Source organism: Carassius auratus, chromosome 24 (assembly GCF_003368295.1).
Source record: "Carassius auratus strain Wakin chromosome 24, ASM336829v1, whole genome shotgun sequence".
Classification (NCBI taxonomy): Eukaryota; Metazoa; Chordata; class Actinopteri; order Cypriniformes; family Cyprinidae; genus Carassius; species Carassius auratus.
Window position 1 is genome coordinate 11,842,983 of NC_039266.1, and position 18,017 is coordinate 11,860,999.

Sequence of the window (18,017 nt, forward strand, 5' to 3'; positions counted from 1 at the left end):
TGTTGGGCATCCAGTAATATGATCACACATGTCTTGTGGAGCTTTCGAAGTATACATTTGTTTGTCCTTTTAAGATATATTATCCTTATCGATACTGATATTTGGGAGTAAAAAAAGAAAAAGAAAAAACATATACTAATATATTGGGTGATATTCTTTATATGTGTTATATTACAGTACCAGTCAAAAGTTTGGACACTTTCCCATTTTTGATAAACCTGCTATTATTTTAATCTCATAGATAAGATTTTAAGATGTCAAATGGTTAAGTTACAACCTCCCCCCCGAGATGTTAAAATTTACTCCACCTATGGACATGTTGTCTTTCATTTTTTGAGGTTAAAAGAAAAGCTTATAGGCCTACACTGTAATTATGAAATATATTTAGATATATATATTCTGAACCCCATGTGGATAAACACAAACTGAGAAAGTGAAAAGGTGTTACTTTGTGCCCCGCTCTCCCCTACCGCTGTAATTAATACAATATAAATTCACTTATTGCGCACTTAAATGTCCTTTGAATGCAATGCATGAATTGTGGCAGAATTTTTTGTTAAGTCCATTTTCGCAGGGCACTTACGGTTATATAAGACTCTTGAATGCTGCCTGAACAAGAAACCTCTTTACTGAAGGGAAAGTGTTGACTGGTGTCACTATCCCGCGAACATGCCGCCAGATCTCCACCAAATTCGGGGGATCCCTTCAGCTCCAGGAGACCTTTCTAATGCTACCCTCCGCTCTTAGGTAGCCCCTCTGGATCGCTAGATCGGTCGGCACTGGACCGCGAATTTAACCACCTGTAACTCCCATACCCTGGTGACTCCCGTACCCTGGTGGCTATCGATGCTGAAAGGATCCCCAAATTTTTTTGTGGATTTGTTTTGTTGTGTTGACATCAACGTTAAACATTAGCATATTGCATGCCTACTAGTTGCACGCACAGAGCTAGGAAAACTTGATTTCGCTTTGGTCTGAATGATAATGCAAATTCTTTTTTTGCCACTAGGTGCCACTTTTGGATGTAAAATCATAGACTGGATAAAACATGTACGTTGTAGTGTCCATGATGTCAAACGCAGTTTTCTGAAAAGCGTTTTTGAAGCTGAGAGCGGGCCGTCTCCATCTTGGCAGCATGTCACTCCCGGATAATCGAAAATGGGGAAAAAGGCGGGAAATGGTTGCTGAAGCCACGCCCACCTAGCTTGATGGCAGTGTCAGCAGCGGCAATCCACCTGTCACTCAAGTGGCCATGCCCTTAATTATGCTGAACTTTAAGGCTTAATATAATTTAAAATGGATGAGTTATAAAAACAACCCCTCACAGTTGTCATGATGGGCAAAATTAGCTGTATAGACTAAAATAATTTTTTGAACCTGGCTGTAAACATGTTTTTTTTTTTCTGCTGTAAAGTTCTGCTGCTATTTTAACATAGAGAGTCTATGCAATTAATTTCCTTTTGCAGCAGCCAATTGACGAATAGGCCCTTTTCACATGACGTCACGCGACTTCCATTCTGACACGAAGCAGGGTATTCTTACTTCCACCAGCATAGTAAAGCGCTATCGCTACCAGCACGGAGTTCACCCAGGCGCTTGTACAACTGCCACAAATACGATTAGAGGATGATGGCTGTTGTTTGTTCTCGTCCTCATTCAGGAAAAGGTGTCTGGCATCTTAAACGAACTTACCAAATACCGATCGGTGAGATTTGCTGCTTGAAGTCGAGGGAAGAGTTAAAAACGGAGCACTGCAGTTACTGATTCCCGCGTCTCTCACACACTGTTTGCTGTCTTCTTTACTGAAGTTGGTTAGATATATTTCTAAAATAAACAAAGTTTTTAATAAAACAAAGACATTTACATGTCAAGTCACCTTTATTTATACAGCGCTTTAAACAAAAAAGATTGTGTCAAAGCAACTGAACAACATTAATTAGGAAAACAGTATGTCAATAATGCAAAATGATAGTTAAAGGCAGTTCATCATTTAATTTAGTGATGTCATCATCTCAGTTCAGTTTAAATAGTATCTGTGCAATCATTTGCAATCAAGTAAACGATATCGCTGTAAATGAAGTGAAGTGTGGTACATGTGGTAACAGAAAGCCTTTATTCAGTAATTTATGTCCTGCTTAATACAATGCCTGTATGTGCAAGAATAGTTAAACATAAGCTTGTACTAACGTTATTGGAATATCAATAAAATGGGGTCTATAATTTTCAGTTTTATGATTTAGTGTAATTCAGAAATAAATATTAAACCTATTAAGTTATAAAAATAAAAAATATAAAAAGCTTTTAGTTAAAAACAGATGCCAGCGTTTGCGTAAATAAATATAAAAGGCAGCTGTTTTTTAAAGATCACATTGCATACAGCCTATAACAAAAATAAAATACGTTCAATAATAAAATGAAGTAAAAACACCGTATACATGTAGTTAAAGCAAAATTTTATGGAGGGATTTAAGTAATTTAGAAGTCTAAAGTTCCTGTAGAACTATGCGGCTGTCATTTTGTATTGTTTTAATATTAATCCATTTTATTCTTGAATTGGATAATGAGTTTCCTTTCAGACGACTTGCCTTGTTGCCATGTGAAATTTTCCATGTAGTAAAAAAACATTTAATATAAAAAATTACGTGTCCATGTCATTTTCCCATAGTTAATAAAAACAAAAGCATGTTGTTTGTCTTTTTATTGCCGAACTATATGGAGAATTTAATTTACACAGTGTAGCCTACTCATAAACTATCCAAGGAATGACATAGACCGAAATATCAAGTGGAAAGGTTTCAAGTATCTATTTTGTGTGGACACATTATCTGAAAGCAAGCTATTGCGGCAAAAAAGCCACCCATCCCAAGCTGATGCAGAAAAAAGTTTGCAAAAAAACCTGACTCATAACATTATTTGTCTTAACTCTTAACTAACGCCTTTCATATGTCAAGCAGAAGTACAGATAACTGCTTTGTGGGAAAGCGGAAGTTAGCTGACATCACTGTGAAAAAGGCCATTTACAGTTTAAAGAAGCGGTCACATTAGCCTTTGAACGTGCAAAATTATTTCGGACGCTGCTCCGAATATGGGCGGGAGCAAGATATAACGGTTTCCCCTCAGTTATCACAACATGGATTAATCTGTGCTTTTATTGTGTCTTTTGCGATGGCGTCGAAAGCGTCTTATTATATTGTACTTTCTGTCTCTTTCTCTCTCTATAAATATATACACACTAAACAATAAAAATAAAAAATTATATTCCTCATTCAAATGTACCATCTGTTCCTGTTTCCAATTGACACTGCGAACCATGCAGCTTCTTTTTTTATTATCTTTTAAATATGTATTATATAAAAAATAAACGTTTAAAATAATAATTTTTATTGCTTCTCAAAGTCGAAATGCAAGTTGTGATCGTTTATCCTTCCTAGTGTAGTGTGGAATTTGTTTTTGTCTATCTGGAAATTATTGTTTCGTTGTTGGTTTTCCGTGACCACCTGTGAGTGACAGATTGCTGGATGGAAGAATTTTTGTCCTGCCCTTGCACCAGTGCTCGTGAATAAAAAAATAAATAAAAAAATACTGTGCACAGATAAATAAATGATAAACTGCAGTATTTAATAAATAAAATCAGACATTTTGATTTCATTGTAACTTAAAGTGAAATTGATCCAATTATCTAGTTTTTTTTTTTTTTTTTTTAAATCTAATAGACACCCTTTTGTAATAAATATTACAGAAAAAAGTATTACAAAATCTAAATGTTATCTGGAACAACTGCTTTGTGTGTGGGTTTGTTTGAGGAAGACCGTTACACATGAAAGCATTTGCACGTTTCTGTGTGTGTGTAAGAAAGAGAGAGTGTTGTACATGAAAGTGTCTGTTGGTGAGTGTGTTAACTTGAACACAATGATTGCTTTGTGTCATCTGAGCGCATGGAAAGCTGTGCTTTGAGACAGGATGTGGCTTCACACCTGTGAAGAGCCAGCAGCGCATGGGTATATGTCAGTCTACATATACATCTGTGTGTGTGTGTGTGTGTGTGTGGGTGCATATTTGTGTTTTTGCGCCTGTGTGCGCGTTTGGACTGTCACTATGATTTAACAGCACTAGGCTACAATAGCATACTGTCATGTGTGGGGTTTCTCAACATCACCTGTTAACAGCAGGTGATGTTGAAAGTTCATGAGGCTGGTTCTTCAATTATGGAATCGGCCCTCCAGCACATTTTCCTCACCATCATATTCTGTCCTGTGTCACTTTTATTATATAATTCATTAACCTGCTACACACAACCATCATTCTTTCATCTGGCCAATTAATATTGGATTTCTTCAGCGGGCAAAACCCTGCCAAGGTCTCTCAATAATCCAGCATCATGTTAAATGATTCACCTGCAGTCCTGCTGTTCTTCAAAAATGTGTCTGTCCGCTTACCCAGAAGTAAGACGTTTAGTGGTTTTGACACTTGACTAAATACAGCATTGTTAGACCAGGAGGAAATGTTCTTTATATATATATATATATTTATATAGTGAGAGAGAAAGAGGGAGAGAGTAAAAGACAATGGAACAATTCTGTTTCCTTGAGTTTCCACGCTCATTGTTACACAACTGTGCAGTGATATTTTGAGACAAGATGAATAGATTACCAAAAAGAAAAGGCTTGTGTGGTTTTATATCGCTGGCAATGTTTCCTGTAGCACTTTTGCAGAACCACGTGGAAAAAAGAAAGAAAGAACCATTCATAAGTTTGAAATCGGTTAGATTTCCGTAGAAATAAATTCACTAATGTTCTCCAAGACGGCACTCATTTGATCAAAAACACAGTAAAAACTATAATATTGTGAAATAATATTTCTATTTAAAATAGCTGTTTTCTAGTTTGGTATAATTTTATAATGTACTTTATTCCTGTCTTGACTCCAGTCTTCAGTGTCATATGATCATAATTTTCTAAAGAACAGCATATATTGAAATATCTCTCTCTCTCTATCTATCTCTCTCTCTCTCTCTCTCTATATATATATATATATATATATAAACAAATTTCACTTATTCATATACCAGTAATTATTAATAAATACTATATATATACAGTACATATATACATGTGTATATATATACAAATATACATGTGTGTGTATATATATATATAGTATTTATTAATAATTACTGGTATATAAATAAGTGAAATGTTTGTTTAAAGCTGCAGTTGTTTTGTCCTGCAAGGTGTTTAGCCCCATTACAGGGCTTGGGAAGGTGCCCTTCACAGATGAGAAACACTGATTAACAGTGTTGTTTCCTTAACACAGTAATTTTTTCTTTCTGAGATACAGTTGCCTTGTTTCTTGTAACACTTTGTATACGTTCTAGTCTTTTTCCATAATCATGGAAATCATGTTGTCCATATTCACGTTCTCTCTCTTTCGCTCTGTCTCTCTTTGGTCTCTTCCAGCATGCAGTGCTTTATGTAGCAGCAGCAGTGGTAGCTCTGGCTCAGTTCAGGCTGTTCTTCCTAAGACTGCGGTCACAAATTCACTGATGCATGGGGTGATGAAACTGGCCTCCCATGTTGCCCCTGACAACAGCAGCATCCACAGTCTGGCTTTCTCACTGCTGGCCAACCTGGCCATCTCAAGGGACTGCAAAGGGGTTCTGCTGAAGGTAACTCACTGCTTGTGTTTAAAGCAAACAATACTTTAAGGGAGGAAGAAATATAACCTTGTGAGACACTTCGGCTATAAATATGGCTAAATAATTCTCTCCAGCAAGAAAATCATTATATGACTGCTTTGGTTGCATATCTGCTTTTTTGTTTCATAGAGAAGTGTTAACAAAACCACCTTTCTTGCTGTTTTTTTCCTAGAGCAACTTTCTGCAGCACTTCCTGTCTCTTCCTATGCCTAAGGCAGGTGGTCGAAGCGGCTGTCCGGCGGCGGAGCCTCTGTTCCTCTGGCTCAAGCTGCTGTTGAACGTGTCGTTTGGGGAGGACGGACAGCAGATGATCCTCAGGCTCCGAGGGGCTTTGGAGCTGCTGGTCGGACTGGCCCAGTCCAAACACTCCAGCTCTAAACCCACCATCCTGCTCATTCTCCACAACATCTGCTTCTGCTCCGCTAACAAGCCCAAAGTCTTATCCAATGGTACGAGTGCTGGATTTACAGGGTTTTACATTTTAATGGTTGACCAACATGCCAATGCCAGTATCTAATAGGGCTCAGTGGGCATGGTTAAAGGGATAATTCACACAGAAAATGTATATTCTGTCATCAATTAGTCACGCTCATGTAGTTCCAACCTGTAAGACCGTTGTTCATCTTCAGAACACAAATCAAGATATTTTTGCCCAGAAAGTTAGTAAGGACAGATTGTTAAAATAGTCCATGTGACATCAGTGGTTCAACTGTAATTTTAATAAAGCTATGAGAACACTTTGTGTCTGCACAGAACGTATGCATCGTGGTACTGTTGTGAAAGCGAGGTGGAGACTGACATGGAAGAGAAGAAATTGTTAAATAAAGTGTTTGTTTTTTTCTTTGTGCACAAATAGATGTCTTACAGCTTTATTAAATAACAGCTGAACCACTTATGTCACTTGGACTATTTTAATGATCTCCTTACTACCTTTCTGGGGCTTGAACTTTTCAGTTGCATTGCTGTCTATGCATTGCTGTCTATGCAGGGTCAGAGAGCTCACGGATTTCATCAAAAATTATCTTAATTTGTGTTCTGAATATGAACAAAGGTCTTACACGTTTGGAACGACATGATATAAAACCCCACATATATATATATTAGGGTTGCATGATAAACTGATAAACTGGTTCTGTAATCAGCGGTAAATCTCCATGTGAAATCATGCAGGTGATGGAGATTTACCGCTCATTACAGAACCGGCTTTACTGACAATTTGCGTATGACATATTGCATGTGATTTATCATGCAGACCTTATGTATATCTTTTTGTAATTTTTTTTTTTTGTTAGGTCTGTGATGTAGATTGTAGTCTTTCGAGATCAATTTGACACTGCAGGTGTAAAAATAAGCCACCACACCTAGCATTTTTGTCTAGCTACATACAAACACCGAAATCCGGATGTCACAACAGCCGCAATGTAGTGATAATACCTTTACACATCAAACCAATGTTTCCGCCCAATTCCTTTTTATAGAAAGTGCAGATGTTTGACTTGACATGATTTGAATATGCACATGAAATAAACACTACTAAGAAATGTAGTTAAAAATTGTTATAAAATTATGTAATTTGTGTGTGTGTGTGGTAGAGATAGAGAGAGAGATGAGATTTTTTTTTTTTTTTTTTTTTTAAGTTTTACGTATAAATACATACATGAATATAAAATTGTATCTAAATATTATATATTTCAGATAAAGCTGTTGAGCTGTTAATCTCTTGTTTGGGCAGTAGCTCATCAGAAATATGTACCATAGGAGCTTCTGCGCTTTGGGCTCTGTTGCACAACAATCAGAAGGTAATGTCATTTATTCAATGGCATCTTGTTATTATATAATGACATTATGACAACATGAATACTGAAATATTGGGAAAAAATATTGAATAGTACTGCTAGAGTCAATCAGTAGTTCTTTGGCACCTATTTAGGATTCATGATCATTTTTTGAACACAAATTACATGCGTCTCTGACGTCTCGCACATGCATAATCAGCCTCACCTTTATCTTCCCATTTCCTGCATATCTCCTCTTACAAAGGCAAAGGCCACTTTGAAGTGTCCTTCCATCAGACTGAAAGTTGAAGAGGCATACATGTCTGCCAAGAAAGGTGGGAATATATTCAGTTTGATCATGGTAGAGCCTCTCATTTTTCCTCTCTGATGGTACTAGAGCAGTAGTGCATCAGGAATGGATCTTTCCTGAGAATCTGAGCTAACTGTCTGTTTGTTTGTTCATACAGATGAAGAACAGACAAGTGACAAACCCCTGAACGTCTATCTTCTGAAGTGCCTGAGGAATCTCAAACACATCTTCAGCTCCTAAATGCTTCTCCGAGATCATGATAGTCACTTAATTATGTGTTAATGTTTATTTATGTTTTAGGACAATATGGAATATTTCATTCGGAGTTTTTGTATTTATTGTTTTGCAGCAAATCAATAAATGAGCTGGTTTTACAGTAGACACCTCTCCATTCTTCAACTGTAAAAAAATTCACACGCACTGTAAAAAACAAAACAAAAAAAACTGTATTTTTGGGTGTACTATCACTTTCTGGATGAATAACATAAGATAATGATTTTTCCTTTCCTTTGTATTCTTTTTATTTTATCATAGGGGAATTCAGAAATTGGTTTCAAGCCTGCTCTTTCAGTTTCAGGTGAAAAAAAACTAAAAAAAACTGTGTGGGGTAGAATTCTCGTTGGTCTCTAACAGTGTTTATCTGCTGGTTGAGGAAGTGATTGCAGAGACTTGCAGCTGAACAGAAAGTGCTGTGGTCGCCTCAGTCCTCGTCAATGCTGTATTCATTCTGTCTCAGAGGAGCAAGATGGTGGCAGTACAAAAGGATTACTGGTACTTCTTGGTACTCATGATGCAGCTCTGTTTTCTAAAAGGTAATTTTTTTAGCAAAGGTAGAAACTGTTGCTTAAAAAAAAAGAAAAACTATAGTCTGTTGTTTGTTCTTAATTTATGTATATATCAAAGGATGTAAGCATGAATGGCGGTTCTTTAGCATGACAAACATTGTTCCTGTTTAATTATGAATTCAAATAGACTCTCAGGGCTGATAGGGTGAATATAAATCAGTTTTATCCTATACATTTTAAAGAAAAAATAGTCCGAAATGACTGATTTTTGATTTGTCATAATCCTTTCAAAAAGGAATGAGAATATGTGGTTACATTGAAAGTAACTTTGGTTTGTACTTGTGGTTGTTGGTTGCATGTTTTTGTTAGTTTAGTTCTATACGGGAGCAAAATACAATTAAATAACCATTGAAGTTTAGCTTTATAAGGTTATTCTGCTGCAGTTTCAATTAACAATGTACATGGTTACAGAGAAGCCACATCAGTGATTGTATTTTGGCACTTATGCCTTTCCTTTATTTCGGTAAAATGAATAAATCCTGGAAATATATTTAATATTTTAAATAATGTTTGTCATGGAATAGTCATTTTAATTGATACTAATCAGAATGTGTATCTGCTTAGCGATTACAAAAAATAATATCATGGTTTCCACAAAACAAAAATTTAGAACAACTTTTAAAGACTGATTGAAAAAAAAAAAGATTCCTGAGCAGCTTTTTTTTTATTGTAATATTTCACAATATTACCAGTTAGGTGGTAATATTGTGAATCGTTGTGTATCTTTGTTAAAATAAATGCAACCTTGTTTGAGACCTCTTTCAAAAACCTTTTTTTTTTTACGGACCCCACATTTTTGAATGGTAGAGTACTTCTGAAACACTTCATAAATGTTTTTGTTAAAAATATTAAATAATTATTTTTTCAATCCAGCAATTGCAAATGCCCAGGAAAAAAAAAGAAATGTTGGTCAGAAGGTGTACGTCAACCCTGACAATCTCTGCCAGTGTCTGTTGACTTGAAATAGTGTATATTTAGATGATTTTGTCTGATTCCCCACACTTTCATAATGTTCTAGGCTCCTTTCAGATGAAAGCCCCAGAATCAAAAGTCACACTGCAGGAAGGAATGGTATTGGACTGCCTGTGTCCGTGGATTGGCAAGCTCATTATGGTCACTTGGACTAAAAAGTCTCTTTCACAACCTCTAGCTGTTTATCATCCTCAGTATGGCTCCAACTATGAGCTATCATATGACGGCAGAGTGACGTTTCTGAAGTCCAGCGCGATGGATGGCAGCATTTCCATAATGAATGTCACTGAGGGCGACATCGGCCAGTATCGTTGCTCTCTGCAGGCTTATCCTCAGGGTTCATGGACCAAAGACACATTTGTCGAAAAAGCAGGTGAATTATATTTCACCATGTTACATTTTCCAACATTACAGATAAAAACATAGTGACCCAATAGGTTTAACCCTGAATTGTGATTCCAAAGTGTACAGTATGAATTGCATACTCCTATTCTATATCATATAGACTTATAATCCTTTTTATTTATTTATTTTTTTGTCTAGCAATCACCACCACCTTCTCTATTCACCCGGACACTAATTTGGTGGCCGCAGAGAACGACAACCTGACCATTATGTGTGACCTTGTCCATAGCAGTGAAGTTTATCAAGTAAGCATTGAGAAACTGGACACTGAGGTGGGCGGTAGTAATATTATAGCAACATGTCAGATGCTAGGAGGTAGTGTGGAGCTGTCTGAGTTCAACAGTAGAGGACTACTGAACTGCAGTGATGCTATGGAGGTCAGTCTGCACATCACCAACATTGTCAAAGAAGATGGAGGACTCTACCGCTGCAACTTCAGCACAAACGCCGGTGTCCGGTCCACCACAATCTTGCTGACCACTCTACCTGCTCAAGGTAGGACAAGGGCTGAACTATCTGTTTATTTTCCAGCAGAGGCGCCCAAACTGTTCTCTACAAACGACCAAAAAAACATTATGCATGGCATGATTTTTTGTTGCTATTTTCCCCTTCTTGTGATCTGGTGGGCCAAATCAAAGGTCATCACGGACCAACTTTGGCCCACAGATCCTAGTTTGTACATCTCTGATTCACATGTTCTTTCCTTCACATTTCCCAAAAATTATTTGGGGGGAGGGGTGAATTAAAATAAGTAATATTTGAATTTTGACTTGTTTTAGCTTGATTGGCCTTTTAGTAAAAACAAGAACAAGCCATTGATGCCCCCTAGTGGACCCCGGATCCTTGGTTGGGAACCATTGCCATAGTAAAATTTACTTTTACAATTTTTTTTTCTATACACAAAATAAGAAATTGTCGCGAAAGTCATGTCGTGTCGTCAAGCTGTGAAAAGTGTTAATGTCATGTAATATCATGTAATAAACATTTTTTACCTCCTTTGCAAATACCACAATTTTTACGCAATTGTTTTCGCCTTTTGTGACCAAAACAAGTGATCATTGTCAGCAGTGTAGCAATTTATGAAGCACCACTCACACAGAAATCACTTTGATACAGTGTTTTTTTTTTTTGTTTTTTTTTCATTATGCTTGGAATAATGGACAGATCCAGGGTAAATGTAACTGTACCTTTGATTCAAATTATTATTTATTTATTTAATTTTTTTCTGAACCTACAGTATGACCAACATCATTTAAATTACATTACTTTGGCTAACATGCCAGATTTCCTGTATATAAGAAGCATGAGAAATCAAGAAATCTCCAAAATTGTCATTTTTGCATTCGGGGTTCTTAATTTTGATTCTGGATAGTAAGTATATATTTTTGAAGAAGTACTTAAGGCAAACTATTACCTTTTTTTTACATACTCAGTTGTTTTATTTTGAGAAGCACTACACAAGTTACACTGTCACTGTCCTGCTGCAGCTCAGATCATAAATGTTTCATTAATTGTTTTCCTTACTTTTGGAGAATTATGTTAATTATTTATGCTGTTTATCCCTTTTTTTCAGATTTTAGGGGTTTTCATCACATGCTTTATGTGTATATTGGAGGAGGGCTGGTTGGTGTCGCTCTGCTGATGATTTTATTACTGACATGGCTGAACAGGTGTGTCATATTACCGTATTATTCGGCAAAGCCCAGCAGATTATATATATATATATATATTACAGTGGCCCAGAAGTGCACAACACATCCAAATTAGCACAACACTATGGAAAAAAGCCACAACAGCGAACTTAGCACACCACACAAGTCAGACACAACGAAACACCAAAAAAATTGCACAACAAAATGAAAACAAGTCGCAATACAACAGAAACAAGCCACAACAGCAAAATTAGCACAACACATCAGAAACCAGAAGCAACACAACAAAAGGAGTAACGTTACAACACCACAGAAACAAGTCGCAGCACAACGAAAATTCAACCTGATTAAATTGCAAATAAAGGCTGTTCACATCAAGGATGATAGCCATAAAGACAACGAAAAAGATAACATTCTCAATATTAAACAATAGCAGAGGCCACACCACAACTAACGTTAAAGGCACAGAGAAACTATATACATAGTTGAAATCACTTTCAGAACAATTTTTTTTCCAGTTGATGTACGATACACACTGACAGCCAATCAGAATCCATCCTGCTATAACGAGCTCGTGAATTTAAAGCGGCAGATGCGTGTGCACTTAGAATAAACAAACAATATTGTTCACTGGTGTGGATGCTAATATCGTTATCTTTATAGTTATCATCCTTGGTGTGAACAGGGCTTAAATCACTCTCCTATATGTGACTAAATCTTCACTCTGGGTGACTAAATGATGTCTAATATTAGGCAATGACTAATAAATTCTCAGATTTTACTCGCCAGTGTGTGAGTTGGAGACGTATAAGTTTAGCACAGAAGTATTTGAACTCTCCGAACACTGTCACTGACTGAGCGCATCTAGTGTGAACCCTAGTGTGAAGTGCGAAACTTGCCGTCGCTTTGGTGAGAGCAGAGAAAGTGAGAGAGAGTCTTAAGGTGCGTTCACACCAGACGTGAATGAAGCGTTAAGTGCAAGTCATTTACATGTCAAGTCATGTATAGTAAATCAGTCTGGAGATTCAATTGCCAAGGTGTCCATAGAGGGTTGGAAATTGGAAATGGAACAATGGAAACAAGCCGCAACACAACAAAATTGGCACAACACAACAGAAACAAGTCACAACACAGTGAAATTGGTGCAACAGAAACAAGCCGCAGCACAACGAAACTGGCACAACACAATGGAAACCAGCCTCAACACAGTGAAATTGGTACAATACAACAGATACAAGTCACACAACACAGCAAAAGTGGCACAACTCAAACGAAATTGGCACAGCACAATAGAAACAACTGTTGTGCACTACTGGGCCTTGAGGTTCAAATCTTCTTGAGTACTTGAGTGTAGATGTGCTTGAGCAGGTGATAAACAGCAAAAAGCATCATTTCCTGCATTAATTCCCAGTTTTTATGTGGAAATCATGAGGGTTAACATAACTTAGAACAGGAAGTATGGACGGATTCATTGCTAGTATAACATCGCAGACAGGGTTCTGTGCTTCTTGTGACTGAATTTGGATTGATGTTTGAAGGACAATGCATTTCCCATTGCTTTCATTAGGTATGAAGTAATAAGCATCTGGTTTGTCTGTTAAAAGGTCTCTCAGATAATTGGCTGTGAAATCCCATCCCCTCCTCGTCTTCACCATATGTCCAACACACTCGCTGCCAGCCTCACTAAGTTTTATACTGAGTGTGCAGTTTGTTATTTTGCAGTGAAGCGAGGTTATCTCTATACTGCAGTGTTTGCTTTCCTGCTCCTTAATAAAATGATTAAGCGACCTTTAATGTCTGTCATATAGAGTAAACCGTCACTCAGTTTCTAAACTGGTTTTCACAGGATGAAAAGGAAGAGAGAGGACTACAGAATCAAACTGCACCCTGCCAAAAGACAGGTAAATACATCAATCAGTTTTGCTCTGCACAGCTGAGCATGTATTGTTGCCTTGTGAAATGTCCTCGACCATATTTCACCACAGAAATATGGTAGAAATATGGTTTTTATGATGCACTGTGACTAACTTTGCTTGCTTTACTTCATTACTCCTCCAAAATGGTAGTGTGATTAAAAACTATCTTTTTAATACTATAATAAGAGGGTAATTAATAATCTGGGCATACTGAAATTGAATTTATTATAAACAAAAAGTTTAAGCCAGTACATTAAATACTACAATTAAATATTAATAAGTATTTACTACAATTATGCAATTTATAACAATTATTATTTTTAAACATCAATATTTTACTAACACTATTGTCATATTCTAATAATACTTTTCTTATTTGTATTCATGAAATACATTTAAACATATTAAAATATATTTAATATATTTAGATATCATATTTTTACAATACTGTACTATAACAATATTATTGTTTTAAATATATATATATATATATATATATATATATATATATGCGTGTGTGTGTGTGTGTATACAGTATATATATATATATGTGTGTGTGTGTGTGTGTGTGTGTGTGTGTATACAGTATATATATATATATATGTGTGTGTGTGTGTGTGTGTGTGTGTGTGTGTGTGTGTGTGTGTATACAGTATATATATATATATGTGTGTGTGTGTGTGTGTGTGTATACAGAGTATATATATGTATATGTGTGTGTGTGTATATGTATTGTTTTATTTCACACAAGTAGTATAAAAACTTGTATTTAGCTTTGATTTACTGTAATTTCAGTTCTAGTAAGTTATTTTAGTACTTCAATTTTCCATCTCACATTTATATTTTATGAATTCATTTGTATATTTATTTTATTGACACATATTTATAAAAAATGTTTTGTTGTTTTTTTGTTTTATATATACAGTATTGTTCAAAATAATAGCAGTACAATGTGACTAACCAGAATAATCAAGGTTTTTCGTATTTTTTTTTATTGCTACGTGGCAAACAAGTTACCAGTAGGTTCAGTAGATTCTCAGAAAACAAATGAGACCCAGCATTCATGATATGCACGCTCTTAAGGCTGTGCAATTGGGCAATTAGTTGAATTAGTTGAAAGGGGTGTGTTCAAAAAAATAGCAGTGTGGCATTCAATCACTGAGGTCATCAATTTTGTGAAGAAACAGGTGTGAATCAGGTGGCCCCTATTTAAGGATGAAGCCAACACTTGTTAAACATGCATTTGAAAGCTGAGGAAAATGGGTCGTTCAAGACATTGTTCAGAAGAACAGCGTACTTTGATTAAAAAGTTGATTAGAGAGGGGAAAACCTATAAAGAGGTGCAAAAAATGATAGGCTGTTCAGCTAAAATGATCTCCAATGCCTTAAAATGGAGAGCAAAACCAGAGAGACGTGGAAGAAAACGGAAGACAACCATCAAAATGGATAGAAGAGTAACCAGAATGGCAAAGGCTCAGCCAATGATCACCTCCAGGATGATCAAAGACAGTCTGGAGTTACCTGTAAGTACTGTGACAGTTAGAAGACGTCTGTGTGAAGCTAATCTATTTTCAAGAATCCCCCGCAAAGTCCCTCTGTTAAAAAAAAAGGCATGTGCAGAAGAGGTTACAATTTGCCAAAGAACACATCAACTGGCCTAAAGAGAAATGGAGGAACATTTTGTGGACTGATGAGAGTAAAATTGTTCTTTTTGGGTCCAAGGGCCACAGGCAGTTTGTGAGACGACCCCCAAACTCTGAATTCAAGCCACAGTACACAGTGAAGACAGTGAAGCATGGAGGTGCAAGCATCATGATATGGGCATGTTTCTCCTACTATGGTGTTGGGCCTATTTATCGCATACCAGGGATCATGGATCAGTTTGCATATGTTAAAATACTTGAAGAGGTCATGTTGCCCTATGCTGAATAGGACATGCCCTTGAAATGGTTGTTTCAACAAGACAATGACCCAAAACACACTAGTAAACGGGCAAAGTCTTGGTTCCAAACCAACAAAATTAATGTTATGGAGTGGCCAGCCCAATCTCCAGACCTTAATCCAATTGAGAACTTGTGGGGTGATATCAAAAATGCTGTTTCTGAAGCAAAACCAAGAAATGGGAATGAATTGTGGAATGTTGTTAAAGAATCATGGAGTGGAATAACAGCTGAGAGGTGCCACAAGTTGGTTGACTCCATGCCACACAGATGTCAAGCAGTTTTAAAAAACTGTGGTCATACAACTAAATATTAGTTTAGTGATTCACAGGATTGCTAAATCCCAGAAAAAAAAATGTTTGTAAAAAATAGTTTTGAGTTTGTACAGTCAAAGGTAGACACTGCTATTTTTTTGAACACACCCCTTTCAACTAATTGCCCAATTGCACAGCCTTAAGAGCGTGCATATCATGAATGCTGGGTCTTGTTTGTTTTCTGACAATCTACTGAACCTACTGGTAACTTGTTTGCCACGTAGCAATAAAAAATATACTAAAAACCTTGATTATTCTGGTTAGTCACATTGTACTGCTATTATTTTGAACAATACTGTATATATATATATATATGTGTGTGTGTGTTTTACTTAATTATAAGTAACACTGAAAATGACCTGGACATATTTCATAAAATTCAGCCTGCTGAATATTCCAGCCATATTTAATTGTTGGGATTAATATGATAAATCAGTAACAAGGATAGCAAATATACCACACACATCCATTCCAATATCTCTCTCCTGAATCCATTTTTACTTTACACACTATACTTTAGAGAAATTCAGCATTTTATATTTTCTGAAATAATATTTCTTATATTGCATTGAACAGTGTTGTCATGTCTGCGTAACTGCTACTAATGAAAGTCCCTTAACACTAATGTTGTGCAGTACGTCTAATGCTCATTTTTCATTCACAACTCACTCTGAATGTTTTCTCTCTATAACAGCGTAACACATATGACCATGGCTGTGTCTATGACAGGATGAAAAAAGGGACCAGAAGTGGGGCAGGAGATAAAGATATATACGTAAACTTTCACATAGTGAGAGCTCATGAAAAACACAAACAAAAGAGATGAGATATAGTCCCATTCTGTAGAGCTCAAATTGAAAAATTGGAACTAGCTGGAAATCATAAAACACAAATCAGTGCCAAGAAATGCTTTTGCACCTGAATACTAATGGATGGATCAGAGGGGAAATCACTAATGCAGAAGATTAATGGAGGCATGCATATAATTTGTCATTTTATGAACCACTACTACCAGCAACATCGTCATCTTCATCATTACATTAACCATTCCAGCCTAGCCCTGAACCCAGATTACATGACATTTCTTTGCATAATGGTGCTGGATGTTGGCTGCTCATGACCACTTTGGGAAAATGTCCTCTGCTCCTCGGTGAAGTCGGTTTGACAGGTAATCTTCTTAAGAAGCTTTCTGGAATGTATCAAAGCCAGATATAAGCCAAGCATGGTCACTGTGAGCAGATGCCGAAGCGACACTTTACTTTGAGCGACTCTAATTATCAAATGATTGGACCTCAGAGGGCTTTTGAGTGGATGAATCTTCTCAAGATCACATCCTTGTCTCTTGTCTCAGTTTGAGTCCGAATGCTTTCTCTCCGCAGAAATGGAAGTACCAGCCTCACGAATGAAAATGAGAAAGGAGGATGTCTTGAACTAGGACAAGTGAACTGACAATGTTCAGCTTACAGTCGGAATATGATTTGTTTGTGAGATATGACTTTAAATGATTAAAGATCGTTCGAGAGTTCAGATGTGATGTTTGAGCAAAAAGCACTTAACATGTGCAGGAATAAAAGGAATCACATTTTGATGCATCTACAAATCAAAAATTAGGCTTGATAGGATTTGGTCTCAAGACACTGTATTATGCCTGTATGATGTTGTTGATGTATGTTCTTTAAGACTCATATAAAAAAAAAAAAAAAAAAAGAATAACATTTAATGTTGACTTTTTTCTTTTTTATACTCATTTAAAGGGGACATCGGATGCCCATTTTCCACATATAATAATAAAAAAATGACCTGAAGGAAAAAAAAAAAAGAGGGCAGATCTTTATTATTATAGGGTGGTTGTGTAAACACATTGCCAACACAGATTGCAGTTCAAACAACATGTAAAAGTGTCTGTGATATCTGATGATGCCTTTAAGTAACATGAACAACTCTTAAAGGGAAAAAAAACACATCTAAAGTTTGGGATCCAATGACATTAAATACATTTATATTACAAAAGATTTATACTTCAATTGAATGTGGTTATTGTAAACTTTCTTAAAGGGATAGTACACCCAAACATTTTGTCGTTAATTACTCACCATCATGTTGTTCCAAGCCCATAAGACCATCGTTCATCCTCGGAACACAGATTAAAATAATTTGAAACATTCCAGGAGCTCTCTGACCCTGCATAGACAG

At 36.3% G+C, this 18,017-nt stretch overlaps 2 protein-coding genes across 4 annotated transcripts in view; both read left to right on the plus strand.

Annotated features, from left to right (window-relative positions):
• The window catches only part of rttn (rotatin), a 54,466-nt gene extending 46,307 nt beyond the window's left edge, over positions 1-8,159 (plus strand). For both annotated transcript variants that reach the window (XM_026201027.1, XM_026201026.1), the window contains exons 45-49: positions 5,457-5,665; positions 5,868-6,144; positions 7,391-7,494; positions 7,736-7,805; positions 7,938-8,159. In XM_026201027.1, coding sequence (XP_026056812.1) covers positions 5,457-5,665; positions 5,868-6,144; positions 7,391-7,494; positions 7,736-7,805; positions 7,938-8,020 — 743 coding nt within the window. In that variant the 3' untranslated portion in view covers positions 8,021-8,159. The remainder of the gene's footprint in view (positions 1-5,456; positions 5,666-5,867; positions 6,145-7,390; positions 7,495-7,735; positions 7,806-7,937) is intronic.
• A 121-nt stretch (positions 8,160-8,280) lies between these two features.
• Positions 8,281-17,531, plus strand: LOC113042298 (CD226 antigen-like). Of its 2 annotated transcripts, none has more exons than XM_026201029.1 (6): positions 8,281-8,592; positions 9,644-9,970; positions 10,141-10,497; positions 11,576-11,672; positions 13,501-13,555; positions 16,519-17,531. In XM_026201029.1, exons 1-6 carry the CDS (start codon positions 8,526-8,528, stop codon positions 16,648-16,650), a joined length of 1,035 nt encoding a protein of 344 aa, XP_026056814.1. In that variant the 5' UTR covers positions 8,281-8,525; the 3' UTR covers positions 16,651-17,531. The 2 variants fall into 2 exon arrangements, with proteins under 2 accessions (XP_026056814.1, XP_026056815.1); XM_026201030.1 differs by having other exon boundaries at positions 17,204-17,531.
• The last annotated feature ends 486 nt before the right edge of the window (positions 17,532-18,017 follow it).